Raw genomic sequence first — 26,959 nt, 5'->3', positions numbered from 1 at the left:
ATCTGGGCTCACTGCAACCTCTGCCTCCCAGGTAGCTAGGACTACAGGTACACACCACCATGCCCAGTTAATTTTTGTATTTTTAGTAGAGACTGGGTTTCACCATGTTAGCCAGTATGGTCTCGATCTTTTGACCTCGTGATCCACCTGCCTTAGCCTCTCAAAGTACTGGGATTACAGGCATGAGCCACCATGCCTGGCCCCGCTATTCTCTGCTTTTAAGGGCCCATGTGATCACATCGGGTCCACCTGTATAATCCAGAATAATTGCCCTATCTTAAGATCAACACGTTAGTAATTTTAATTACATCTGCAAAGTCCTTTTTGCCATATAATGGAACATATTTGTGGGAGTAACCCCAGTGAGTGAAGATCATGGGGGCCAAAATTCTGCCTACCACAGTCAGCAGAAAATTAATTGCAGTCACCTCAAGTTACAAAAATTTCAAATGTTCTCTATTTTTCTCCACATACATTCCTGAGTTGTTGGAATTTTGAAAATAATTTACATGTACTAATTATAATCAGAAAAAAATAGCTATTCATTCTATACGGCAATAAAGCTCACTGGAGTAAGAGCCCTGGCTCTTCATTATTGATTAGTGTTGGTGGTGGGGGTGGGAGTTCTGCAACCCCCAAGTGCCTTCACATTTAGGGCATATGTTATCCCATCCTGTCACTTTTTTGCTTAGGACTATCCAACTGCAGCCAGGCACGGTGGCTCATGCCTGTAATCCCAGCATTTTGGGAGGTTGAGGCGGGGGATCACCTGAGATTGGGAATTTGAGACCAGCCTGACCAACGTGGAGAAACCCTGTCTCTCCTAAAAATACAAAATTAGGCCAGGCATGGTGGCTCAAGCCTGTACTGTCAGCATTTTGGGAGGCCAAGGTGGGTGGATCACCTGAGGTTAGGAGTTCAAGACCACCCTGACCAACATGGTGAAACCCCGTCTCTACTAAATACAAAAAATTAGCCAGGTGTGGTGGCACACACCTGTAAACACAGCTACTCTGGAGGCCGAGGCAGGAGAATTACTTGAACCCGAGAGGTGGAGGTTGCAGTGAGCTGAGATCACGCCATTGCACTTCAGCCTGGGCAACAAGAGTGAAACTCTGTCTCTCAAAAAAAAAGAAAAGACAATCCAACTGTATCTCTTACTTTCACAATCTGGGAATTATAAGATCCATTTTTGGGAATTGAATCCTGGGAGGCAAGTATGTGTCACTCCATGTCAGATGCCCAAGATGGTTTGCTGAGCCTTTACAGCAGGTTGCAGGACTTGAATTTTTCAAGCCACTTCCCTTAGAAGATCGCTTCCAGTAGAGTCCTGTGGATACAAGCAACCCCAGAAAACCTCTGGTTTTCCACAGTCTTTCAGGTGACAGCAGGAGGACTAGCTCCCAGGTATAATGTGCCTGGTTAACAGGCTAGTAAACTTCATCTCCTGGCCACTCTCAGGCCCAACTAGAGGGAGAGAAGAGCAAACTCACAAATCTGCTGGTCTTTTCTGGACTAAGGGTTAGAGTTTCTGGGAATCCAGTCTTCTAGGTCAAAATGATTCCTGGTTTCCTTATAAGAAATCAGCATAAATTGGGTTTGTGAGAGATGAAGTGAGTCTTCTATGTCCTTTTCAATGACTGGTAAGGTGACCAACTTGAATATTCTCTGTGGAGTGGTGAGTCTGCATCCTATCAGGAACTTCCTAGAGTTGATAGAGTACATGGTGCCTTCACATTCAGACTGTGCAGGGATGAGCAGAGCAGCCTGGGCTATGTCTGGCCACAGCTAAGCAGAGGTCACACAGAGCAGAGGCCTCTGTTTGGGGCAAAAAGGTTCTGTTTGGGGCAGACTTTGCAGAGATACTATGAATGTACCTAAGTTGGGAGGAACCTACTACAGGTCTTTCCTTAGGTATAGGGTAGAATATAATTACATATAAAGAAGATGAAAAGAAAAACATGTTTCTATGTGTCTATACTTGCATATCTAAATATCTATCTCTGCAGGGAGCATGTGCTGGAGTATTCATGGCAGTCACCTCTTGTAGGGGTATGAAGGGTCAGGAGAGTCTGAGGGAAATACTCCTGATTTTTACCATCTGAAATTTCCAACAAGTGCTTTTATTATTAGAGAGAGTGACCATGACATTAATGTCAGGGCCTAGCAGCCTGTCTCTCAGTTTTGTCTCTTCCCTGGTCTGTAGCTATGACCAAATGTTTAGCAGTCTCCCAGCCTGTGGCAGTCCTCTCAGTCCTAGACCCATCAGCCTCTGTTGCTCTAAACATACAGTTTGCTCCCCTATGAGAAAGAGAAAAGGGCCTGAGGGGATCATAAGGTTCTTTTCCACCTGACATTGGCTGGGCTGGGCTTGGCTGGACTTCACAGGTATTTGGGGCCACTGGGCATTTGAATTCACATAGCAGTCTTCTCCCAAATCCTTGGCTTTTTTTCGCTTATGTAATCTGGGAATTATGAGAAATAAGTGTGATATAGCCAAGAAGGGAAAAAGTATTTAATACCTTGATTGTGAAATATGAGACCTGAGGTGAATGGGAAGGTCAGTAGAATAGAGCATATGAAATTGAGGTTCTTGGTGGAAATGATGAGGTTGCAATTGAGTGTTTCCTGGAACCTTAGTCCCTCCCTCTCAACCTTTTCCAGCTGCTAAAACACTGAGTATATTCCTTCTTTGTACCTGAATTAACCCCATGTTTATAGTATTCTCTTTCTTAGATCATTTTACATTCATTCCATCCTTGTGAAGACAATGATCCAGACATAAGTACAGCTCTATTGTACAAAAGACGGAGATTCATATGGAAAATTAAATTCACATCTCCTTCCACCCCCACATCCATAGTCCCTGCTCATTTCTGTATTAAACCACTCTAGTCAGAGCAACCCACTATGTAAATTCATTCTGCATTCAATTCAGCACTGCCTAGAAAGCTAATCAGAAGGAAAAAGTACAGCCCTAGGGTATAGAATAAGAGAAACAAGTATGTTCTTAAGCTCTTCCACCCACAACCTCTATACTGCTAGATCACCCAGGCCATACCTACCCAATTTCAAGCACACATCCTTCTTTAAAGGTACAATAAAATATGTGGAGCCAAAATAGCCAATTGTTTAAGCATTTACTTCCAATATATAAAAAAGGAAACTGCAGAGCTGTTGATCAGTTAGGCACAGATAGCTTTATTCCCCTTCAAGTTTCTCTGTTTTATCACTGCCTCCTTCTCAGAATTTGAAGTTTTCGAGAAGGCTATATCCGAAAGTGAAGGGAGAGCTGGGCCCTAGGGAATCTTGGGTGTGCTCCCAGCTTTAGCAAGAAGGAGAGGTAAGTTGACAGTGAGGCTGAAAATAATGCTGTCACCTCAAGTGCATGGTGAAATGTCAGTAACATTGGAACAGTGGTCACTTAAGGCACACAAGGATGAAACATGGGTAAAGGCTCACCTAACAAAACTCCCTGAAATGGTAAATTCTCCATGGAGCTCACCACACCAAGAACTTAGGTTGATTAGGTGAGATTGCTTCATCCCACAAACAACAGAACATAAACTCCTTCTACTGATGCCTCATTGGGAGTGTCTAGTAAATTATACTTACTACATGGGAAGCAACAATGACATAACCAAGGTCATGTAGGTCATGATTGCAGGAAAATGTAATGAGCAGGTAGTTCCAGAAAGGAATCCCTGGCAACCACCAGTTGAGCTTCTTACTATGCAGGCAATAGAGTAGTGAGCAGACCAAGGCTTTTCTTTTTTTTTTTCTTTTTTCTTTTTTTTTGAGATTGAGTCTTGCTCTGTCACCCAGGCTGGAGTGCAGCGGCACAGTCTTGACTCACTGCAATCTCCACTTCCTGGGTTCAAGTGATTCTCCTGCCTCAGCCTCCTGAGTAGCTGGGATTACAGGCGCATGCCACCATGCCCAGCTAATTTGTGTATTTTTAGTAGAGACAGAGTTTCACCATGTTGGCCAAGCTGGTTTCGAACTCCTGACCTCAAGTGATCTGCCCACTTCGGCCTACCAAAGTGCTGGGATTACAGGCATGAGCCACCATGCCCAGCCAAGGCTTTTCTATAATGTGCCTTTGCCACCTTTAGGCTGCATAAAGGACCTCAATCAAAAGTTGATGCATTGCTGGTGTGTGGTCATGCCTGTGTTCCTGTTTCTCTGACCTCATCTCCATCTTTCTTTCTCTGATTTTTGTTTTTGCTGGGCCTCCCAGCTTTGAAAATTTCAGACTCAACATTATGTTTCTATTTGCTGAACAGAATAGGAACAACAACAAAACTCCAAACTAAAGAAATGATATTGGGAAGTCTTCCAGTTCATTTTATTGGGCTAAAGCCTATATTGTTTTTTAAACATTTAGCAGCCTCTTATGGTTTGTAGAAGAAAATATATAAGAAACAAACATTATATGGATATAATCCAAAAACTGTGAAGAAATCAGTTGGATAGTAAAAGGTAAATAAGGCATGTTGGTTTGAAGCTTCTGTGCTTTCTCAACATATTAAAAGTGTTTCTCGAGTTCATCAGTAATAACTATTTACTGACTACTGAAAGGAACTAGCTTTGCATGGAACTTGACTTTCCCTGAAACAGCTCCCCCTGATTTCCAGGCCCAGTCATTTGTGGTTGACAGGTGAGTCTTCATCTTGGAGTGACCAGGCTTTTATGCTTGAAGCTATTCACCCTGAAGGAAAGGCTTAGGCTAGAACTTATTAGGATCTGGAAAGTTAGAGACCAACGAGAATGTGGTACTGAGGGGTGGGGGCTGCTAGAAAACACCAAGCTCCCCTGTGGATATGAGGAGTCTCTCCACTGGGACCAGGCAAGTTGAGGTGGAGGATAATGGCCACAGTTGGGAGGCATACACAGAACAAGTCCACCTCACTGAGGTGTGTGGGCAGGGGTTTAGACATGTTCTTGCCTTTTCCTTTCCCAGGGGTATCTTGGGAGCTCCCTTACCATTTTGCATAATATTTGCTGCTTTTGCCATTTCCTGTCTGTAGCTTGATGCAGTGCTGGAGGTCTGGAAGACAGGGAGGCCTGGACTAGCTGTGTTGACCTCATAGACAGGCAAACCCTTTCTCATGAAAGCAGAGCCTCCCAGGAGCTGCTCCTCACCCTCCCACCCCCAAATAACCAGGTCAAAGAATCCTTCCTTTGGTGGCCTGTGGGCATAAAGCAAAGCCCTGGAAATCAGCCCTCAATGATGATAATTTTAGTGAATTATGAGAGAAGGATTGAGGAAGTGGAGCACAAGCAAGCTCATTTTGGAGTTTTTCCTCCATGTTAAGGGGGAGAGGAACACAAGACAATCACCCATACTCCCACATAAAGGCAGATCTGAGACTTCTACTTCCTCTTCCACGTGCTCTCCATGGGCCAGGCCAGGGGGTGCACAAGGACTGTGGCTCAGCTTCTGCTGCCTTCCATGCCTCCATCTTGGGGCTGTAGTGCCACTCCCAAATAGTGCCTTCATTGGGTGATAGAGTGGGCATGGAAATTGCGGATGCTGACAGCAGAAGCAGGAAGCAGGGGAAAAGAGAGATGTGCTCACCTCCCTACTTTCTGTGAAGTACGGTGGAAAGGGACTTGCAGAAGCATTCAAAATCCACATTCAGTTCCCCCTGGGCCTCAATTCCCTAATTGTAACCCAGCATGGGGGCAGTTGCCTCCCACGGTTGGGGAGGTCATTTTTGATGAGGGGCATAGGAACACCTGTGAACTGTAATTTTTCCATGCACAGGTGTTCGGAGGGGATTTCTGAAGGTGTTTTTTTCCCCCCGGGAGTGGAGGGTGGTCTATGTCCAAATATGCTGCGGGGAAGAATGAAAGGAGTGTGGGAGGAGGTGGCAAATGAGGCAGGGAGCTGGAAGATCCCAGACTGACAGGAGGAAACTCTGCCTTTGCAAGGCCTAAGGCAGACAGATCTGCGAGGCTGCCCCCACTCCCAGGAGACTGCACCTTAGGGGACAGAGGGTGTGTGTGAAAGTTGGGGGGAGGAGTGAAGGTGGTTGTCCATCCTCTCCTTCACCCACCACTAGGCAAGCGCAGAAGGAAGCAGGTCGGTGGAGACTAGGGTAGAGGAGTATAGGAGAGGAGCAAACTGAGGAGGGCGGCTCTTCGAGTCAATCAGGCCCTTCTCACCACTCTTGAGGAGGCTGGCTCAGTCCAGGCTTGGAGGAGGGTTCTCAAGCCTAGGAAATCCCGCTTGCTCCCTTGTGCGAGTGGGAACTGTGAGATGGGGGAGCAGGCCTGAGCTGGGAGCTCCTACTAGCATGGTTGACCCCCGGAGTTCTGGAAGAGTTTTTATGGAGACTGGGGGGAAGGGGCGCTTGAAGAGTGGGCCACGTCTTTGGCAGAAAGCAGCCCCACGGGGCCGGACCAGGGTTGGAGGTTGCAGAAGACGGCGGAGGAGGATGGCTGGTGCCCGGGGAGGGAGGGCTTCCTGGAGGCTGAACCCGCCCTGAGCCTCTGCATCCTGGCCGGCCTGGAGTCTGTTTCATGCAGGTCTTTCGCTAGCAGCGGCCTCATCTCGCCCTTGGGGCGCTAGGGACCGGGCCGGTCGGGAGAGAATAGGGGGCCGCTGCTTGTAAGGGGTCCTCGAACCGGCCCAGCCCGGTTCACCTCGAGGCCTCCGGACCGAGCGCTGGGGGTGGGGCGTAGCTGCCGCTGCGGCCCCTGGTGTCGGTGGCGGGAGCAGGGAGAGAGAGGGTGGGGGATCGAGGAGGAGCTGAGCTTGGACAAGCTGCAGCTGCTGTCTGTCCGTCCGGCTCGCCGGCAGTTTGGCAGGGCCCGAGACTAGGTCTTCCCGCCTGCCTTCCCGCCCCCTTCCCCTAGGCGGGAAGGGCGGTTGTCCTGGGCGGGCAGATTCCCGTCTGAGTAGCTGGGACAGATGCGTTTCCGTGGCGCGGCTCCCGGGTTATTACCCCTCCCTAATGGGGAAATGGACGGAGACCGGGGGAGGGGGAGGAGCCAACCCCACCCCACCCCCACTCTCCGCTTCCCCGCCCAAGGTGGCCCGAGGCCGGCGGCAGAACCAGGAGCGACGAGGGCCATCTCCATCCGCAGGCAGTCCCGGAGTGTGGAGTGGGCATGGGGACCTGGCGGGAAATAGTGTCGATTAGCACCCCCCAGTCCCGGATGCCAGGGCCCAGTCGTTGCGAGGTCAGTGGAGGGAGGGTGTGTGGTGGGAAAGGAGGGTAGAAGTGCAACCTTCTTTTCCCCTCCCCTGGCATTCCAGTGTATTAATGTTTAGCAGGTGGGCTCGGCGCGGTCTCTGCGGGAGCGACAGTTGCGAGAAGATGCCTGCAGGAAGTGTCGTCCCGCCGGTCTCTAGTCCCCGGTCTCCGCGGCGGGAACACAGGCTCTGGCGGGAGCGAGGGAACGAGGAGGCCCACGACAGGTGCTGTCTGTCCGCTGGTCTGACAGGCCGGGGCGGGAGTGCGGCCCGGCTCGGTGCTGCTTTCCCCTCCCCCTCAGCTGGACGCGGACTCTGACACTAGTTAGCGTGAGCAATCGACTAATTTTATCCGGCTGGGGCTCAGCAGGAAACCAACGCCGAGGCGCGGGTAGTTCTTCCGGGAGACTCTGGCCCCCGGGAGGACAGTCGTGGGGAGAGGAAGGGGGGTTGGGGGTGGGATTCCTGCCGCCTCCGGTTCACTGGGGGCGGGTGGCTCCTGCTCTGCCTCACAGAGGACCGAATTTTGGCGCTAAGGTCGGTGCTGTCTGGGCACTGGCGCCTAGGGAAGAAAAGGGTATCTTGGAAGTTAGGTAGTACAAACTCTTTTGTGTTCTTCTCTTTGTTTTTTCTACTTATGTTCCTTTCATTCCTGAAGTCCCCGGATTCTAGCAGAGTGTCTGACACACAGGTCTCTAGAAAATACTGCTTAAGTAACGTGGAAACCAGGCATGGAACTTTGCGCCTGGTGACCGCTAGAGAGAGCTGAAGGGCAGGAATCAAAGGAACTTTGAAGCACAGTCTCCTGAACCCCTACAGTAGTTCCAATCCCTTTCCTTGTGCCTCTGCAGTCTCTGCTGCATTTCAGTTTATTAGAATTTCTGAACTTGCTTCAAGGGCTCTTATTCTACCCGTCACCCACCCTGTCTAGGAGCCAGCTATGAGACACTAGGGATTTGTAATCCTTGTCAGCTGGCCTGCACTGCTACTGTGGAGAAGTGGCAGGGAGCTGCTGGCTGCATTTTCAGACATGAAAAGTCCCTGGAGGAGAGCATATGCTCATAAAAATTATGGGATTCCACAGCTTTGAAATCTAATAATCCTGAATGATCACAGACTGGGCCCTTGGGGCAGCTGGGGAAGGGGCTGGGGGAGGGGACACACTTTAAGTGGGAGAACCTGGGTCCCTGCAGTGGGACACAGTAATTAGCCTCAGTGAAAGGAGATGAGGAAGCCAGCCTGAGGGTGTCTGCACTGAGTCTGAGGAGAAGCAACAATAGACAAGAGCTGGCTGGTAAACCACTTTCTTCCAAAGTCAACCAGTCCCTTCTCTTTGCCCCTGTCCTGCCCAGTGTGTGGCCATTTGGAGATGGACTTTTTTGTACCTCTTAGTTTGCTAGGGGTGGAGGGACAGTAGGTGAAACCAGGTCTCCAAGCAAGATTGCATGAAGGTCTGGAGTGACTGGGAGACCAATAACAAAAGTATGTGTCAGTTTCAGGTGAAAGTAATCATGAAGAGATGGTGTATGCTAAAAGTTAGACTTTGCTAAGCTTTCATTTTTGCTCAGAGCTGGTCCTGCTGACATCCTTATGGAAGTGGGTTTGGTACACAGTTGTTGAATGAAGTGGGCAAGTCATTCATTTATCCCTCCTAGGGCCAGTTTCCTTATCTGTAAAACCAGGTTTTTAAACTGTACTGGAAGTCAATGACATGAGTTGAAGTCTCATCTTGCTCTGTCACTGATGAACTGTATGAACTTGCTGCAGTCTCTTGCTACCTCTAGGACTCAGTTTCCCCACTTAAATTCAATGCAGAGTATGAACAAGGGAGACTCTAAGGTTACTCCCAGCTTTGTCATTCTTATAGGTCTGTCTCTTCTGTCATCCTCAATTCCAGGCTCTGTCACTGCCAGGCTGTGTCACCCAGCCATGTAAGTCCCTTTAGGTCCCCCATAAATAACATAAGGGAGAGGGAAGGAGAACTGAATTGGATTATTGTTAATTGCCAGTTTTCAATATGGCACATTTGTAGCAAGGTTATGGCCTTGGTGGGGCCTCCATTCAAACTCAGCAAGTAACCATATTCTAATTTTGTAAAGTAATCACTTTTCTATTTCAGAGCTTGTTTAAAAATCCAATCTCAAACAGTTGACCAACTCCAAACCCCTATATAGCTCTTTTTCTAATTTATTCTCTCACAGAGAGCATAGAACCTGGCAGAAATCTGATTTGAAATGAGACTTCAGCTCTGAAGTGAAACTTCCTGCTATTAGTCAGGTTAAGACTATTTCTCCCTTGTAGGCAGCATACATACCCAAACCAAATTTTTAGATCTGTTTATTTTGTTCCAAACTCCTTGAGGATTTAAATGTCCCATGTCTTGAGCTCTGAAATTTTGTTCATTCTAGATTTAACTGTGGTGCATAAGAGGCTGCATCCTACTCTAAATATTAATACTGTGCTGCTTTTGCCAATCAACATTCTCTCCAAAAGCACACAAGCTCACATGTGCACATCCACATGTGTGGAAGAAGTAAATTGATACCCCACCATGTTATGTGACATCTGAATGGGCAGATTTGGGACCTGTGAATGTCTTTCCTTCATCTGGAGAGAAGTAGGTGACCACCTGATTCTTAACATCTGTCTACACCTTGAGCAACAAGAGAGGTCCTGCAAAGCCACCCTCTGGTCACTCGGTGAGAGTGAGGCAGGGAGGAATGGAAGTAGGGGCATTGTTGCTTCAGTAATTTTAGTGGTCTCTCCTGGGAGTTATAGGGCTCCTAGGGCCCAGCTTCTCCTGTTCCACTACTGTTAGAACTGACAGGATAGTAATTAGGCCCTTTCTAGGGCCCCTTCCTACCCACAGAGCCAAGAACCAGTGGGTTTTCCTTTGGGGAGCTGATAAGAGCTGGACTGGGACCAGCGGAGGGGGCTCAGGACTTTGGCCTTGAATGAAATCATCAGAGGCCAACCATGCCCCAGCTGCCTGTTTGTAACGGAAAATCATGGGTGGGAACTATTGTCTTCTTTGGAGCCCCTCAGGACAACCTTATCCTCCTGGCCCTGGGATGACCCTGGCTTAGGGTGGCAAGTTACTGTTGGCTCCAAGTGACAGCCAGGAATGCCTGGCAAAAAGATGATGAAAGGGTGGGTGACAGGAACACAATAGACAAAGGCTCAGTGAGGGGAAAAACGGACACAAAGAGGCAGAGGGAGGAGAGAGGCTGAGCTCCTAATGAGGTGAGCTGTGCTAACTGAACACAGCCTGGCAGTGCCTTCTGCCCCTAACCAGGGACACTGGGAATGTTCTTCAGTAAGATTGTTGCCAGAGCCTGGGCATAAGGAAGCATCAATTACCTACTTAAGAGGGATCAAAGTGGTTCAGAGTCTACCTTTCATGGCACCTTTAAGGCCCTTTAAGCAAAGTGGCCTAGGATGCCCAGCATGGGAGACACATTGGGTGGTAAAGGCTAGGATGGCTTCCCCTTTCCAGAAGAAATTGTCCAACCCCATGTGTAACTGCTGCCTGTACCTTTTTGGAATCTAGGCTGGGAATTGTTTTTTTTGTTTTTTTGTTTTGTTTTGTTTTTCTTTTTCTTAAATAGTCCCTTTCCTGGCCTGGCCTAGGTGGAAATATAGACCTGTCATGAAAACTGAGAGATGGAGCTGGTCCACCATGTCGATAACTACTGCCCCTCCTCCTACCATGACAGCTCGTGCCATCAGTCCTCCTCTGCCTGCTGAGATGAAAGGAGTTTCTTCACATTTTGCAATGTGGATACAAGAATGGGGAGCTGGGAGGGCCTCAAGGTTAATGCCTTGGACTGTAAAATCTGTAAAAATCAGTGACTGGAACATGGAACACTGGTAGTTAAGGTTTCTTCCCTATGTGATATTCTACTCTTCCAGTATAGGATTATATAGCTTAAGCCAAAAAGTGAGATGTGGCTCAGCCTGAGATGAGTGGGACTGATGCTAACGTTAGGGGTGGACTGGGCCAAGCTGAGGCTGATTGGCCCAAGTTCCGGGTCCCCCTTTTCTCCAGGCACCTATGTGTCTATGACAGTCATACAATGAAATAGAGGGGAAACAGAGTGGAGAGAAGTCAGTAGAGGAAAAAAAGAGGGGAAGAGGGGAGAAGACTGTTAACCAACAATATGATAAGGGCATTGCCTATATCCAGTTCTTGGGAAGACATAGCCATCAGAAACTCTAAGGCTAACCAAGGCTACTTGTCTAATTTTGCCTCCCTGCCCCTCCTCCCAGTGGCTCCCAAATATGGATGGCAATGACCTCCTCAGCAAACAGAGACTTGGGCCTACCCTATTAGGCCCCTGGGGACACAGTAGCACCTTTGGCAGTTGATTATAGTGGGTGACTAATAAGCTGGGGCCAGGAGGTCCCATCCTCCTCCTCTCCCAGGGCTTAGAAAGTATATGGAGAGATTCCAAAGGCCAGGGGGTGATCCCAAGCTTTTCCCAATCCTGGGAGGAGAAGGGCCCAGGCAAATTTAAAGGCATTCTGGGGAGAATTTAGTTAATGAGTTTGGAACACCTGGAGCTTTGGCTCCAAGGGGATTGTCAAGGTGGCTGAAATGCTGTGTGCACAGGTCTGGGAACAAGTGTGCTGGTGGCAAAAATGTAAATGCTGAGCAGGGTGGGATGAAGGGGAACAGCTGGGAAAGAGCACACAATGGCAAGAAAGGCATTAGATTGGTTCCTCAGGGCTGGGGGAGCCTGGCAGTAGCTCCCCATTGGGGTCTGGGTCAGGGGCCAACATCTTATCCTTGCTGGAATCTCTCTGCTCTTTCTTGAACATCCTTTGATGCATCAGAGGAACGAAGAAGAGGATTACAGCTCCGATGATGGGGGGCACACCGGCAAAGTAGAAGGCCACATGGTAGTCCCCAAAACAGTTGTGGAGGAGGCCTGAAACAGTCAAGAGAAACAAGTCAAGCTCAGCTTTGTCTTGCTGTCCAAAGGTGCTCTCAGCCTCTTCTAGGGGCCATCACAGTGCCTATCCAGATAATCTTGGCCTGTATTGCCTTGACTCAGGAGCTCCCTCAACTTCAAGGGCAGGTGACTCCTCCCTGAGGCATTGGGGCTGCAGGCCCTTGAGTGAATGCTCATTATGAAAGAAGCTAATGAAGCTTCTCTTAGCGTTCCTCCATTTATGACTTTCATCAATCTAAGCTCTAGTCACACCTAGTTAGAGAGTTGGGAGTAAACCTAGTTTAAAAGAACTCCACAAAAGATGGCCAAGTGTTGTCTTGGTCCACAGTGATATTCCCCAGCTCCCTACCTCCACCACAAATGGTTCTTGTGGTACATTTCAGATGAGTTCTTATTTTCCTTTTCTCTGCAGTGACCCTTCTCTGAAGTTCTGTTTGTCCTAGCAAGAGGCTATATGTGTTCCTTACAGTTACATATATGGTTGTCCCTTCTGGGTTTCTCCAAGCTGCCAAACCAAGGATATATTTGGCATGGGATGTAAGGCCTTCCCTACTCACTTCCAGAAGCTAATGTGTGGTACCTCATAGTACCTCAGAGCCCAGAAACAGTATTCAGGAAAGGCAAGAAGGCCCTTGGCCTTTTGCTTACTCAAGAGTTAAGCAAAATGGAAAGAGATGTGGATTCTGGGGCACTGTTTGGATCAGGGGGTGAGTAGAGGCCCACCTCCCCCAATGGGTAATATAGCTGTTGCCCAGGAGCTTGAGTGAAAGCTGTTGCCACTATCACACAATGCCCTCATATCACCTTGCACATAGTTTGTGTTCAAAGAATATTTGTTTAACCCATTTGACCAGCCTAGAAGAAGCAAATGCATGAATCATTGTTTGCAATAAATCCTGTAGAAAGGAAATGGAGGTCTCTCTTGTCATTGGTTTTCTGTTCCCTGTTTCTTGGGATACCAACAGTGCCCTTCTGGGAAAATGGAGGGAGAAACTAGGAGTGCTGCAAGATGGCAAGTCAACACTTTTCCTGCTGAAGGTGAGCCTCACTGGCCTAATTCTGGGGTGTTACTTTAATCAAATCTCTTTTACAGTCTTAGTTCAGAAGTCAACAGAGGAGGAGAAGGAGGAGGATGTCCCTAGGTGTTAATAAAACTAGGGCCTGCTTTCTCTTCTCTTCCTACCCAACTACCTTGCAAATAATCACATGCCCGTGGGGAGAGCGAGAGGATACTGGATCAGTGGAATCATTGGAAAGCAAAACTCATTTTTCTCTCCACCCCTCTGGAGGGATCCATGCTGTCTGAAATAAAACCCTATTGAAACAGATATACAGCCATGGAAAATCCATCCCTCAGAATGGATCCATGCATGTGTATTGTGTTTAATCTCTTCCACGAATAATGATAAGGGGTTTTGTGCACTCTGACAAAGTTTCTTAAATAGAGGAAAAGGGGCCTCAAGAAGAGGTGCTCAGGAGAACCAGTACCCAGGGAAAACAGGACTCCCTGATTGATGCCCTCCCTGGAGTATCAGCCTCACCTGCAATGGGGGGCCCAGCAATCATTGGCAGGGCCATCATGCCCAGGAGGTAGCCAATGGCCTGTGAGGCCTGCATTGGGCCTACCAGCTCAAATGCAATGGGGGCCATGATGGTAATGAAGAAGCCATCACAAAGGCCCAGGAAAAGACAGACGACGATAAGGCCCCCGAAGTTCCGGCACAGGGGAATCATCATGGACATCAGGCCCAGGAGCAGGAAGGAAAGGACCTGGAGAAACAAGGGCCTAAGGTCATATTGTGCTGGCCAGCCAAGACCACATAGCAAATCACATCTCCTTTCTCAAGTCTTCTTTTCTACCATTTATAAAATGGGGTACTGGGAAGGGGAAGGTGTCAACAGAACAGTTGGACTGAATGGTTAGGCCCTTTCTCTATTTCCTTCCCTTCCCTTCCTTCCTTCCTTCCTTCCTTCCTTCCTTCCTTCCTTCCTTCCTTCCTTCCTTCCTTCCTTCTTTCCTTCCTTCCCTCCTTCCTTCCTTCTTTCCTTCCTCCCTCCCTTCCTGTTTTTTCGACAGAGTCTCACTGTGTCACCCAGGCTGGAGTGCAGAGGCACAATCTCGGCTCACTGCAACCTCCGCCCCCTGGGTTCAAGTGATTCTTCTGCCTCAACTTCCCAAGTAGCTGGGAATACAGGCGTGCGCCACCATATCCAGCTGTTTTGTATATTTAGTAGAGACGGGTTTTCACCATGTTGGCCAGGATGGTCTCAATCTCTTGACCTTGATCCGCCTGCTTTGGCCTCCCAAAGTGCTGGGATTACAGGCGTGATCCACCATGCCCCACCAACTGGTTAGGCCTGTTCTAACTCTTGAACTGAGGGATTCAAAGTCCAGGAAAGCCCCTGTTTAACTGTGATTCTGTTGGGATAACAAAAAGATCAGGGGAGACTTTGCCCCTGGCCTCAAGAAGTTTGTCTTTGTACTAGACCCTAAGATAAAAGGAATTGCTGTTTCTTCCGTCTGAGCCTGTATTTGACTTCCCCATGGATCAGGGTCTGGCATCAGGCCATATTGGTATTCTCAGATCCAACTAAAGTATGGAAAAAGGGAAGGGAGGACATGAGGATGGCTTGCATGATGATCAGATGGGATTGTAAGTAGAAGGTACAGCTTCTTGAAATGGGAAGGAGCCAGTGCCCATTTTTGTGAGGGCTGATTTTATAAAATACCTTGGCATAAAGAAAACCATTGGGACATTCACCCAGGTTCCTATGCTTTAGGACATGGGCAGCACTGCCCATCTCAGACATCTCAGACACATGGCTCTGGGGGCCTCTGGGCTTGGCTGGACACCCTGAGAAGGCAACAAAGGAGGCTTTCAGGGGAACCAAGCCACTGGAAAGATGTGTGTCTGGGGAGAATGAAGCCAGCCCAGGAACAGTGACTGGCCACTGGGCTTTCTTTGGGCTGAGCAAAATGACTCCAAAATGAAGAAACTTCCTTTCCAGAGGTTGTTTTCTTTCCTTCTCCACAGAGAAAAGGGCCACTGCAAACACAGCTGACCTTCATTTGCAACCTGTGTCGGTGAGCTAGACTGAAGACCTGGGCTGCAGGCAGAGAAAGGAACCCTGCCCCCATCCCACTGCTGCCAACCCCCTGCAGCTAGTAGAGCCAGGTTGTCCCAGGGTCAGGGCTAAGACCTGATCTCTTTATCAAGTCCTTAATAGGCCCAAGGATTTTCCAATAGTTCACACAGGCAAGCCAACTTACCCAGGAACACACAGAAGGAGTGGGGGTCAAGGCTATTTGGTGCCCTAAAGATTTTCTATGTTGTTGCTGTCAGTGGGTTTGTTAGGTTGATTAGCTGATTTTTGGAGAAGATAATGCCACCTGAGGACATCTTTTTGTTAGGAGACCTTTGAACTTTGCCCAGGCAATCTTGAGGTAGCCAGGCAGAAGCTAGAAATAAGAACCTTGTTACCTGAGCTTCTCCTCTAGGAGATTCACACACAACTATAAAATAAAACTGGATGCACCTATCAACAAAGCCCATTATTGAAATTAAAAGTTAATACCATTATGTAACACAAAGGACCCTATTAACTGTTTTTAATCATGTCTAAGTATTACTATTGTATCTAGTTGTCTGTCAAACATCCTCCAAGAGGCTTTGCCAAGGTTCAGAAATGTAAAATCCCTCTTGGACATGAGAGACAGGCCTCAAGAATTGGCACAAAGTGAGGCTGTCCTGCAGCCTGTCACTATTTCCTTTCCAATAGATGGTCCAGGGGTTTGATGCCAGAGACATGTGCCAGTCTTTACCAACAGTAGGAGCCACAGAGTTTAGTGGATAGCTCTTCAGAACCTGAAGCTATGTACACTCCTTTCCTCCCCCAGGTCTGTACTCCTGCATTACACGCAGGGAGAAAGGGAGGCACATTCCTGTGATGGAGTATCTTGACAAATTCAAGAGAAAGAAGTTCATCCATTATTGTGCTCTTGGCCCAAAACACTCAATTTGTAAAATGAGGAAGTTGAACTACTAGTTGATGAAGATACATTTTAGCTATAATGTTCTAAGATTATATTATTCTTAGCGGTAAAACTCTGTGAAGTAAGAGTAAGGAAAAGGGGCCAGAGCAGTGGGTGGGTGGTCAGCAGAGGCCCTGGGTCCTAAGCCTATCTTGGACTCTAACCGGGTAATGCCTCCCTGTCCCTTGGAACTCCCACTGTATAACAGAAAGCAAAAGCTGCTCAGGCTCTACCTTTCTCCTAGAGAATGTGGTAAGAATCACATGAGTTATATGACTAGGCAGAGGCTGCTGCCTCTCCTCAAGATAAAGCCCTGGCCCAATGCCAGATTACCCTGACTTCCAGAACTCTTTGGCATCTTGGAGCTGCTAATTCTGGCAGGGAAGATTCACAGGGGTGGCATGTAGGTGAGGCTGGGAAAGCCACACATACTCCTATGCAAATAGCCACCCAGATAAAACACTTGCTGATATTTGCACAGGAATTCAAAATCTCAACTGCTTTATATCAATCACAAAATTATCTATCTCCTGGTTTGACCTTGGCCAAGTCTCTTAGCATCTCTGAGACTTGGCTCTGCCATCACTTAGGGCAAGGTAGAATATGAGAAGTGTGTTGCATAGGAGTTCAGCTCTGCTACTACTGTCTGTGTGAGCCTTTCCCTGCTTCTCCATCAAGGTAATGAGGTTGGGCAGGATGGACCTTAAAGGCAACCCTACCTCTGTCAATGCAGATTCACCAACTCTTGCAATCTAACACCAAAAAAGTTAAGGAAAAGTTAATCGTATTTTGATCCAAGATATTTGAGGGTATTTAGGAAAGCACTTGGGGGCTATCAGAGACAGAGAGATCCCCACTGTGAGTGTAGCCAGAGCCCCTTGCAAATGCTTTTAGGGCTTTCCCAGGAGAAAAATGAGTCAGAACTCAATCACCTTCCTGAGGGATTATTTGTGACTACTTGTTTTCTGGGGCTCTCTTTGCCCCTTCACAGAGTTCTGCACTTGGGTACCTCTTTATAAACCCACTTGCAGGACCAAAAATAGTAAGTCAGGTAAGAAAGGCAATACTGCCAGGTAGACAAAGACTGACAGCCTGAACAGTGGCCTGTATTCAGACCAAACCAGAGCCTAGTTCACACAGAAAGTAACCTCTAGAACATCCATGTGGCTACTGTCCACAATATGAGGAAATCTGTGTCCCTGTCAGAAGGATTAAAACTTTACATGACTGTAACATTTTTTACTTCCCAAAGCCTGGTCACATCTATATTTCTTTTGATCCTCACCAGTGAGATGAGAAAGGAAAGGCAAAAATTACTCCTATTGTACAAATGAGGAAAGTGAGGCCTAGAGAAAGAAAGTGAGGTCTGGCCTTTTCTGGCACTGCTTTACATTTGAGAACCAGTGCTTGGTGTCAAGTAGCTCTGGAAGTATAAGAGGTCACAGACCTGGGCCTAAAGGAGAGAGACACTGGGCCACAGAATGCTACAGATGCCCAAGACTCTCCAAAGGAGTATAGGGTAGCAATAAGATCAGTCTGCAGTTTCCTCCTTTCAGATGGAGAGCCATTATTAATAAAATCTTCCTTTACACATGTTCTAAGAGGTTCCATATACACTGCTGTCACAGAATCCTCATTCAATCTTGGTAAAGAGGCAGAACAAGGATGATTTTCTTTGTTTAAAAGCAGGTGAAATGGAGGCTCAGATAATTTGATTGACTTTCCCATGCTACAAAACAAACTACCATTCTATCCCAAAGGCTGGGGATAACCTTGCATTTGTGGCAGGCTGTTTCTCCCCACAGTGGACAGGTGGTCACACTCACCTGCAAGTAGATCTTCTTAAGTCCAGGGATGGAGTCACTGATGTGGCCTGACACAAGACGCCCAAGGCCTGAGGTAGCCCCAATACACACCAAGAGCACCCAGGTCTCCTTGATTTCCAAGAACTCCTCTTCCACATACTTCATCTGAAAAGCATAGCACCAGGACCCCCAGAAACAGGAGAAGAAAGAGGAGCTGACTGGTTAACTGCTGGCATATCCAGAATCCTCTACTGCTTACTTTCCTGGAGCAGGATAGAAGCCCCCTCTCCTGTAGCCCTAGCTCTGTGACAAGCTCTCTGGCTGCTTATCCCTTAGCTCTGTGGATTCTGGACTTCTGAGCAACAGTTGGGGAGGGTGGGTACCTCCATGCCCCTTCTAAGCCCCAGCAGGTCAGAAAATAGCCTAAATGATTGAGAAAATCCAAGGGTTTCTCTATAGTTTCCCCCATTCCCTTACCCCAAATTGATAGCCTGGGGCAACATCAAATTACCAGGGAAGAAGAATCCACCAACTTCCAGGCAATTCTTCCAAAGTGTGTTTTAGGAAACATGAAGCCTGTGGAGGATAACAGCTGGACTACAAGCAGCAGTTCTGTAGCTGCATAAGTTTGGTGGGTGGTAAGTTAAACAAAACTGAATGGGTTTCTTTCCTACAAAATTTTTTGGTCTCTTTAAGAGATTACTACACATTATGAAGCCAGAGAGATCCAGTATATGTTATTTCCTAAACAAAATAATTTGACCACAAGGACCAGCATTCCACAGAACACAGTCTTAGAAAATCCTGTCTTGGGTCACCCGGGCCAGTCTCCTGCATCCTGGCAATGCGTATCTCCTCAAAATCTATCTAAATGTTTACTATGGGAGAAGCCATGGTCCATGGGCTTCCCTCTGTGGGATTGCCCCCATTTTCCACTAAGGTCTTCCCTCAACCTCTCTCTTTTTCCCTCTCTGGATCTCTCCAACCAACATTTTGTTTCTTTTCCCAAAGGTCCCAGCTCTGCCCTTTCGATGTCTTCCACCCCCACCCTCTGGAATCTAGGCAGGTTGAGGGTAGCTTCTTGGGGCCAGGTAGGGTGGGCCCACCCTGGTATTCCTCACCAGGTGTACATAGGGAACAAAGTAGCCAAGGGCAGCAGCAGCAATCCCGAAGGCCCAGACGCGGTAAGTGCGTTGGCGGAACACTCTCATGTTGAAGTATTTCCTGAGCTGAGCCAGAAAGCGCTGGTGCAGGGTATGGATACCTCTCTTGCTTGGGGTGTCCTGGGAGCTGGGCAGGAGGGGCCGGTAGGTGAGTGAAAGCAGCATAAGAACAAACATGAAGGTACTCAGCACCTGGAAGGTTTGGGCCAGCTTGATCTTATCCCCCAGCATTTTGATGAGGAAGGGGAAGGACATGGAGAAAATGCTACTCCCAGCAGACACCACACCATTGGCCAGACCCAGGCGACGTTGAAAGTAGTGGCCCAGGATGACGAGGGATGGCTGAAAGGCGAAGGAACAGCCACAACCAAAGAGAATCCCGTAGGTGAAGTAACGCAGGCTTAGGGAGCTGTGGGAGAGACACCGAGAGCTATCCTCAGCAGCCTGACCGGCAGTCTACCTACCCTCCCCCATCAGCTTCCTGAGACTTCCATTCCTCCACCCTTAACCCACAGCCCCACTTGCCACTGACCCTCAAAGCAGACAAAGAAGAGGGTCTTCTGATCCCTGTGATTCAGATGGGGAAACAGAGGCTCAGAGAGGTAAAATAATTTGCCCAAGGTAACATAACTGGGAATCAGTAAAACTTGGACTTGAATTCAGGTCTGTGTGACTCTAGCATGACTTACAGGATGCTATCAAAAAGGATGGTTTGAAGGAAAGCCAGAACTAGCCCATGTAAAAGCTGGATGAGGGGCTACAGGGAGTCAGTGCCTTAGAGAGAATAGTCTCACCTTACTATTGGTGGTGGACAAAACTTTATCCCAGGTAGCAACAAAGATTTGCAAGAAGTCAAAATCCTGGAAGGTTGAAACCTTCCATGGGACTCTTCAGTGTCTTTCTCCATGCTAAAGCCATCAATATTCAGAGAATGGCTGATGATCTCCTGAGACATACGCCCTCCCCAACCCTGCCCAAGGTCCACATATCCCAAGGCCCTTTACACTGGGCCCTGGATGATCTCCATGGGGATCTTTAGGTAAGGAGTCTCTTTAACTTTCAGATTCCTGCCTCTGTTCCTGGAAATGGTATAGATCTGTTCCCTAGAGTAGGCTGGCTCCTTGACAGGAAGTGGAGCCTCAAAGAAGTTGTGGTCCTGGCCAAGTAAGGTAGGTCCTGGCTTAAAACTTATAGTCCCTGCTGTGGCCATAAGCCTCTGTAACATAAAGTAAAGGGTCAGAAGGAGAAAGGCAACAGGAAGGTCAGCTTGGCCAGCCATATGCCCCCAGATAATATTGGCATAACCTAGTGAAGAATTGTGTTTTCTTTTTGATATACAAAATATTTTGCAATATATTTTGCAATAGTTCTTATCTGGTCACTAAATTACCTAATACTCTTCTTGGTCAGGCAGTTCTTCTCTGGAGATAGGCCCAGTCCTTTAGTATAAGGAGCCTCAAAGCCTTTAGTATAAGGACTGGGCCTGAGCTGCAGAGATGTGGTGCCAGCACTCATGATTCTAAGATAGCTATCATCACTATTGCTTTCCATCTGCTGGTATTCACTGGACATGAGCAAGGATTTGGCTTCAAAAGGATTGTCTCCACTTGGAACACATAGATAAGCCAACTGCTCCTCTTCTGTCAGGTTTCTTTGGGCCTGTGCCCATTAGATTCTAGGTACCCTATGGGATTGGCCTGGCTTGGGGGCCTAATCCAAGGAACCTTGTGTTAGACCTTCAGGGAGAGGGCCAGTGGGGGCAAAACATGGTATTTGGTTTAGAATGCTGTCTGGTGGATCTAATTCTAGCTGGGTCCCAGGACTGGAGGCCCACTGTTTGGGTTTTCCAAAGCCCTACCAGCCCTGCCTGCATTCTGCCCCATTCCATGTCATTCAGAGAAACTGAGAATCCTGATTGAGACAATAGGAAGGATGATTTGGAGCTCTAGCCATGAGCAGAACCATTTTTCCACTGGATGTAAAGCCATCCAGAAAGTTTCTCAGCTCTGAAGATGCTCTTACAAAAGGAACAAAGAGGGTAGGGAAGAAGGTTAGGGGCTAGAGAGCAGAACGCCTACTCCAATGTGCCTACAGAAGTGTGTCAGAAGAAAACACCACATCTGAGCTCCTTCCCCTCCTGTAATTGAGCCCATGTGGATTGGAAGGGAAATGGGATCCATATGTTGCTAATTTGTTTACACTTTGCTCTGCTTGGTCTTAAAAAACAGACCTTTGCTGTGTAGTGCTGAGACTGGAGCTGCTTCTGAAGCCTAGCTCCTCCCCACAAGGAGCCAGGCCTCAGCTTGCTGGGGGAAAATTAGGTTGACCACCAGAGGACTTCTGAAAAGGTTAGGAGATGCTGCTCTGGGAGTGCTGAACAGGTTCCAGGCAAGACATGGATTTTCCCTCCTCTGTCGCAGTTGGATTGGATGGGGTGAAGCCAAGAAATGACTGCAGGCCAAATCCAACCTCTGCTGGAGGGTGGGCTAGGCAGCTAGAAATGCTCAAGTTATAAAGAAGGCTGGCTTACCTCACAGGGCCCAGTAAGGCAAAACACAATTATCATTCTCTACTGTGAGTGGAAACTTAGGCCTAGAGAGCCATGGCTCTTTTCCGGGTAGCTAAGCTCAAAAAGCTAGTCTCTGACAAGTTAGCTCTGACCTCATCCCAGACATGTCACTGTGGCCATTTCTCATTTCCATGTTTCCAGGCTGGCATTCCCCTACATCAGTTCAAGCAGATTGGAAGTAGGAGGTACCATAACTTCCAAAGTGTCTTTGGCAGAGAGTCAACAGAGTTATTTAGGAATTCCTGTTCCTCAGGCTGTGATATAGGGTCTTTATTCTCCCTTATCCTACACACATGCTTCTGCAGGACTGGCAGAAAAGAAAGCAGAAAATGAACCTAGAGCCTGCTCCTCGCCTGACACTGCCAAGTTCTGCCAGTGGAACCAGTGGGACTAGGGTTTCAGTTTAGCCTAGCCCTAGCTGGGGAGCTGGATTCTGGGTTTGTATCTCATTGAGGGATATTGCTAAACATTCTTCTGATGCCTAAGACATGAATTGTTATCTGTCCCAAATCATCCATAGGTCAGCAACCTGAGCTATCTGAAAAAGAGTCAGAAATGCTAAACATCCTTGGGCTCAGTTGACCTCTTTTTCAGCATTAGATTCCTTTGGGAATCCTGGAATGCTAGGCATTCACATGGGCTCACTTGAGAAGCTCAATCTTGGGATAGAAAGTGATGTCGTGAGATATGTAGTACACTGAAGGAGAATTGAATAGCAGAGCTGAAAGAGACCTGAAAAGACCATATGGTCAAATTCCCTCATGTTACAGATATAGAAATTGAGCTGCATTGAGAGCAATGGTACTCATCAATTGTTCTATTGCCATTCAGTGGCCAAAACTGGACTTGGGCTCAGCTCTATGAACTATCAGGCTCAGACTACTCCTACCAGTTTGGAACTCTTGGGTTCTTTCTGGGATATTCCCTACCAATGTGTCCTGGGGAGCCCACCTAGATGAGTCCCACTGATTTCTGAATCCAGGGTGCAGGATGTTTGAGGGCCCTAAATGGCCATGGCCACAGGAGATTCTGCAGTGAGAAAAGTAACCCTAGCTAATGCCCAGAAAAAAACCAACCCCCAGCCTTGGGGAAATGACCACCAACTCCTAGCCTTACCTGGTGAAGGAGCTGGTATGGAGGCCGATGAAAGCAACGGCTGCCCCTGCGGTTGCTGTGATTCGGCAGCCCAAACGGTCAGTGAATATACTCACAATAGGAGAACAGAAGAAGATCATACCCATCGCAAGCGCTCCTACCCATGCTGCAGAGAAAAGAAGCACAAAGACACTTTAGCTTAGTGTAGTGCCTGGTGCTACTGCTGATATCTCAGCTCTTCTTCTCTGGCCTTTCATAGGGGGCATTGCATTGGTCTGCATTGCCAGCTTGCTAGTCCCTGATGATCAGAGAGTTTTGCAGAACAAGCTAGATATAAAACAGTGGATTTTATTACTGGGATAAGATTTGGACCACTCAATATTTCAGGCCTTTACAGATCTATAGCCTTAGGTTCTGGGCCACTTGGCTTCAGGGGAAAAAACATTGGGGTTAAGCTTTCAGGAGCTAAGATCAGGCTTGTCTCCAGCATTAGAACAACGCTGTGAAGATGATAAGACTAAGGAGCAGAGAAGGCCACAGACAAAAGCCTCTTGAAATTGTACTAGGATAAAAGGCAGGTTCATGGGCCACCTAAAGATTTCTAAGGACACTGTGCAAGAGAGTCATGTAACCCTCATGCTGAAATCCATCATCAGAGCCCATGTTTGGCAAATTCCTGACTTCAAACTCAAGAAGATATTATCCTGTTGTTGTTTGTTTGTTTGCTTGTTTGAGACAGTCTTGCACTGTCACCTAGGCTGGAGTGCAGTGGCACAATCTCGTCTCACTGCAACCTCCGCCTCCTGAGTTCAAGTGATTCTCTTGCCTCAGCCTCCCAAGTAGGTGGGATTATGGGAACCTGCCACCACACCCAGCTAATTTTTTGTATTTTTAGTAGAGATGGGGTTTCACCATGTTGGCCAGGCTGGTCTCAAACTCCCAACCTCAGGTGGTCTGCCCGCCTCGGCCTCCCAAAGTGCTGAGATTATAGGCATGAGCCACCGTGCCCGGCCTTATCCTATTTTTAAAGGCTCTTAAGTGTCTATAACAATCCTCACTAAGGAGGAAGAAACTTGCCCTTTTACTTAGATTCTTCCAGTCTCTTTCCTTTTGCTCAGCCCTCAGAAGGAAAACAAACTTTTTTTTTTTTTTGTCTGAAGGCTATCAAGTTTCATCTTGAGCCTCTTTTCTCTGCTAAATCTTACTTCCCTTAACTTTTCCTCTTAGCTTTAATTTCTAACTCTGAAATTACTTTCAGAGCTGTCATTTGAACACTTCCAAATCTTCATCGTCATCATCAAAGAGTGTTCATTGAGTGACACCTGAGCTAGGCACTGGGCCAGCTTCTGGCTCTCTCCAATTGTGAAGCCCCAAGTGGGCAGGAGTGCAGTCTGGGGCTAGTCCACTGGCTGTGTCTCTTACCTCAGTGCCAAGTAGGTTGCTTAGCTCCCCATTGGGAATCTTTACTTTGTTGGCACCCTACCCTGAGCCCTCTCTGCCTGGCTTCAAAAGTACTAGCCTGGGACAGCAAGAGACCTCAACTTTTTATCACAATTTTACTTCTTACCCTGCCATTTCATCTCCTATCAGCTATGAGATCTTGAGAAGTCACACAGCACTTCTCTAATCCTCAGTTTTCTCCTCTGTGAAATGGAGATTAAAATTTCTGCTTGTGCCTGCCTCAAACATTTCTTAAACTGATGATCAGATATAATTATATGCATAAAGAACTTTGTAAATATCAATACTCACACTATGTTTAAAAATTAATGCAAAATGGATCATAGACTTAATGTAAAACTTAAAACTATACAACTTCTAGAAGAACATATGGGAGAAAAATGTTCCTGGCTTTTGGTTAGGCAAAGATTTTGAAGATATTCACAAAAAGCATGATCCATAAAAGAAAAGATTTGATATATTAGACTTGATCAAAATTTAAAACATCTGCTTTTCAAAAACAGTTATGAAAATGAAAAGGCAAGTGATAGATGAAAAAATTTTGCCACAAAAAATCTGACAATAGACTGGTATCCACCATAGAAGAGTCAGTTGACTATGCTGTGTCTTGGCATAGAGTTCTTTGAGTTCATTCTCTTTGGGATAGCTCAGTTTCTTAAATCTACAGATTTATGTTTTTACCAGATTTGGGAAGTTTTCAGCAATTATTTCTTCATGTACCTTTTCAGCCCTGCTTTCTTCCTCTTCTGGGACTCCTCTGATAACAGAAATGTTAAATATTTTGTTATAGCCTCACAGGCCTCTGAGACTCTTTTAATTGTTTTTCAATCTATTTTCTCTCTGTTATTCAGCTTGGATAATTATTATTGTTCTGCCTTCAAGTTTACTAATTCCTTCTTCTGTCTTCTCTAGTCTGCTGTGAGGCCCATCCAGTGGGCTTATTTTATTTTGGTTATTACATTTTTCAGCTCCAAAAATTTCTGTTTATTTAGTCGTTATATCTTCTATTTATCTGCTGAAACTTAGTATTTTTTTCATTTGTTCCAAGTATAGTTTTAATGGTTTGTTAAAGCATTTTTTTGATGGCTGCTTTAAAATCTTTGCCAAATAATTCTAATTTCTGTGTCATCTTCATGTTGGTGTCAATTGATGATCTTTTCTTGTTGAAGTCCAGATTTCCCTGGTCCTTGGTGTGATTCATGATTTTCTTTCGTATTCTGGACATTTTAGATATGAGACTCTGGATCTTATTTAAATCTTGTGTTTTAGCAGGCCTCTTCTGATACTGTGCCTTTGAGGGACCACTTCATTACTACTAGATGGGGGTGGAAGTCCAGGTTCCCTGCTTAGCTTCTATTGACACTCTGGGAAGGAAGAGTACTTTGTTACTGCTGAGCAGGGGTGGGTATTCAAGATCCCTACTAGGCTTCTTTTGATACCTCCCTGGATGGGAGAAGTAGGGGTTCCTTGTTACTGTTTCCCATGTGGTCTTACCTCAGTGAGTGATGGTAAAAGTCCCAGTTTCCTACTTGGCTTTCACTGATACCACCTTGACACCTTGCCAGGAGTGGGAGAGGTGGTTGGAGGTTATAGTCTGGCAAGGGTAAAAGTCCAGACTCCCTTTGTGGACTCTACTGACACAATGGGGGAAGGGTAGGTTTTGTTATGCTGAGGGGAAGAAATTCCTGGCCCCCTACTAAGTTTTCTCTGACACCACCTCAGCATGGGAGGGGAGCAGGTTGGAGCACCTTGTTACAGCTGACTGAGTGTAGAAGTCTTGGCTACCCCAGTAGGCCTTTGTTGGCAAAGGTCAAGTGGGGCACATTTTTTCCCATGGCGTTTGGCTGGTGTAGAGGGTTTATTGTTTAAAGGGTTTTTGTTTTGCTAGGCTGACCCTTTTCCCATCTTTTGGCTAGACAAATCAAGCTTTTTTGTTTTTTTGTTTGTTTGCTTCCATTGGCATTTCTTGGTTGCTGGCTTCTTCAGCTCCAGGTCTAAGACATGTGAAGCAAAAAGAAAACTCAGGTTTTTCTGTTAAGTTTTTTCTTAGGCTCCAAGTTTTCTAGCCCATCTGCCTTTTTCTGTCCACTTTTCAATCTTGTTACATTTGTTTTAGATATAATGTCCAGCATTTTTAGCTGTACTTCATGGAAATATAGAGAAAAGTGCCTTGATATAGTTTTTAATGCTAAATATATATTTTTTTTAAATGAAGTAATCCATATGTTATATTAATTTGTTCAACAGTTATTTAACATTCTCTCTGGCCCAGACACATGTCTATCCCAAGGCATTGAAGATGTTAAATGAGTGACATGTGGTACTTGACTTCAAGGAGCTCACAATAGAGTAGGGAACACATTTTTTTTTTTAAGTAGGGCAATAAAATTTATGAATCTCATGGTTCAAGACCAGAATAAAATCTTCTATTTAAAGAGTTTCGGAGAAGTCAGAAACTCCAAGTGAAAGAAAATTTTCTATAAAGGGAGAGAAAGGTAATCTAATAGCTGGATTGTGACTGAAGAATTATGTAAGAGAAGTGACTGGGCATGGTGGCTCACATCTGTGATCCCAGCACTTTGGGAGGCTGAGGTAGGCAGATCACAAGGTCAGGAGATCAAGACCAGCCTGGCCAATATGGTGAAGCCCCATCTCTACTAAAAATACAAAAAAA

At 46.7% G+C, this 26,959-nt stretch overlaps 1 protein-coding gene across 1 annotated transcript in view; it reads right to left on the bottom strand.

The window, feature by feature from the left end:
• Positions 1-9,524: 9,524 nt before the first annotated feature.
• The window catches only part of SLC16A2 (solute carrier family 16 member 2), a 109,234-nt gene continuing 91,799 nt past the window's right edge, over positions 9,525-26,959 (bottom strand). Inside the window, exons 2-6 of the mRNA XM_017518864.2 lie at positions 22,846-22,990; positions 19,119-19,569; positions 18,019-18,162; positions 13,701-13,929; positions 9,525-12,135 (exon numbers count right to left, since the gene is read on the bottom strand). Coding sequence (XP_017374353.1) covers positions 11,915-12,135; positions 13,701-13,929; positions 18,019-18,162; positions 19,119-19,569; positions 22,846-22,990 — 1,190 coding nt within the window. The 3' untranslated portion in view covers positions 9,525-11,914. The remainder of the gene's footprint in view (positions 12,136-13,700; positions 13,930-18,018; positions 18,163-19,118; positions 19,570-22,845; positions 22,991-26,959) is intronic.

Source organism: Cebus imitator, unplaced genomic scaffold (assembly GCF_001604975.1).
Source record: "Cebus imitator isolate Cc_AM_T3 unplaced genomic scaffold, Cebus_imitator-1.0 Scaffold709, whole genome shotgun sequence".
NCBI classification, from domain to species: Eukaryota; Metazoa; Chordata; class Mammalia; order Primates; family Cebidae; genus Cebus; species Cebus imitator.
This window is presented reverse-complemented; position numbering and strand designations above follow the sequence as displayed.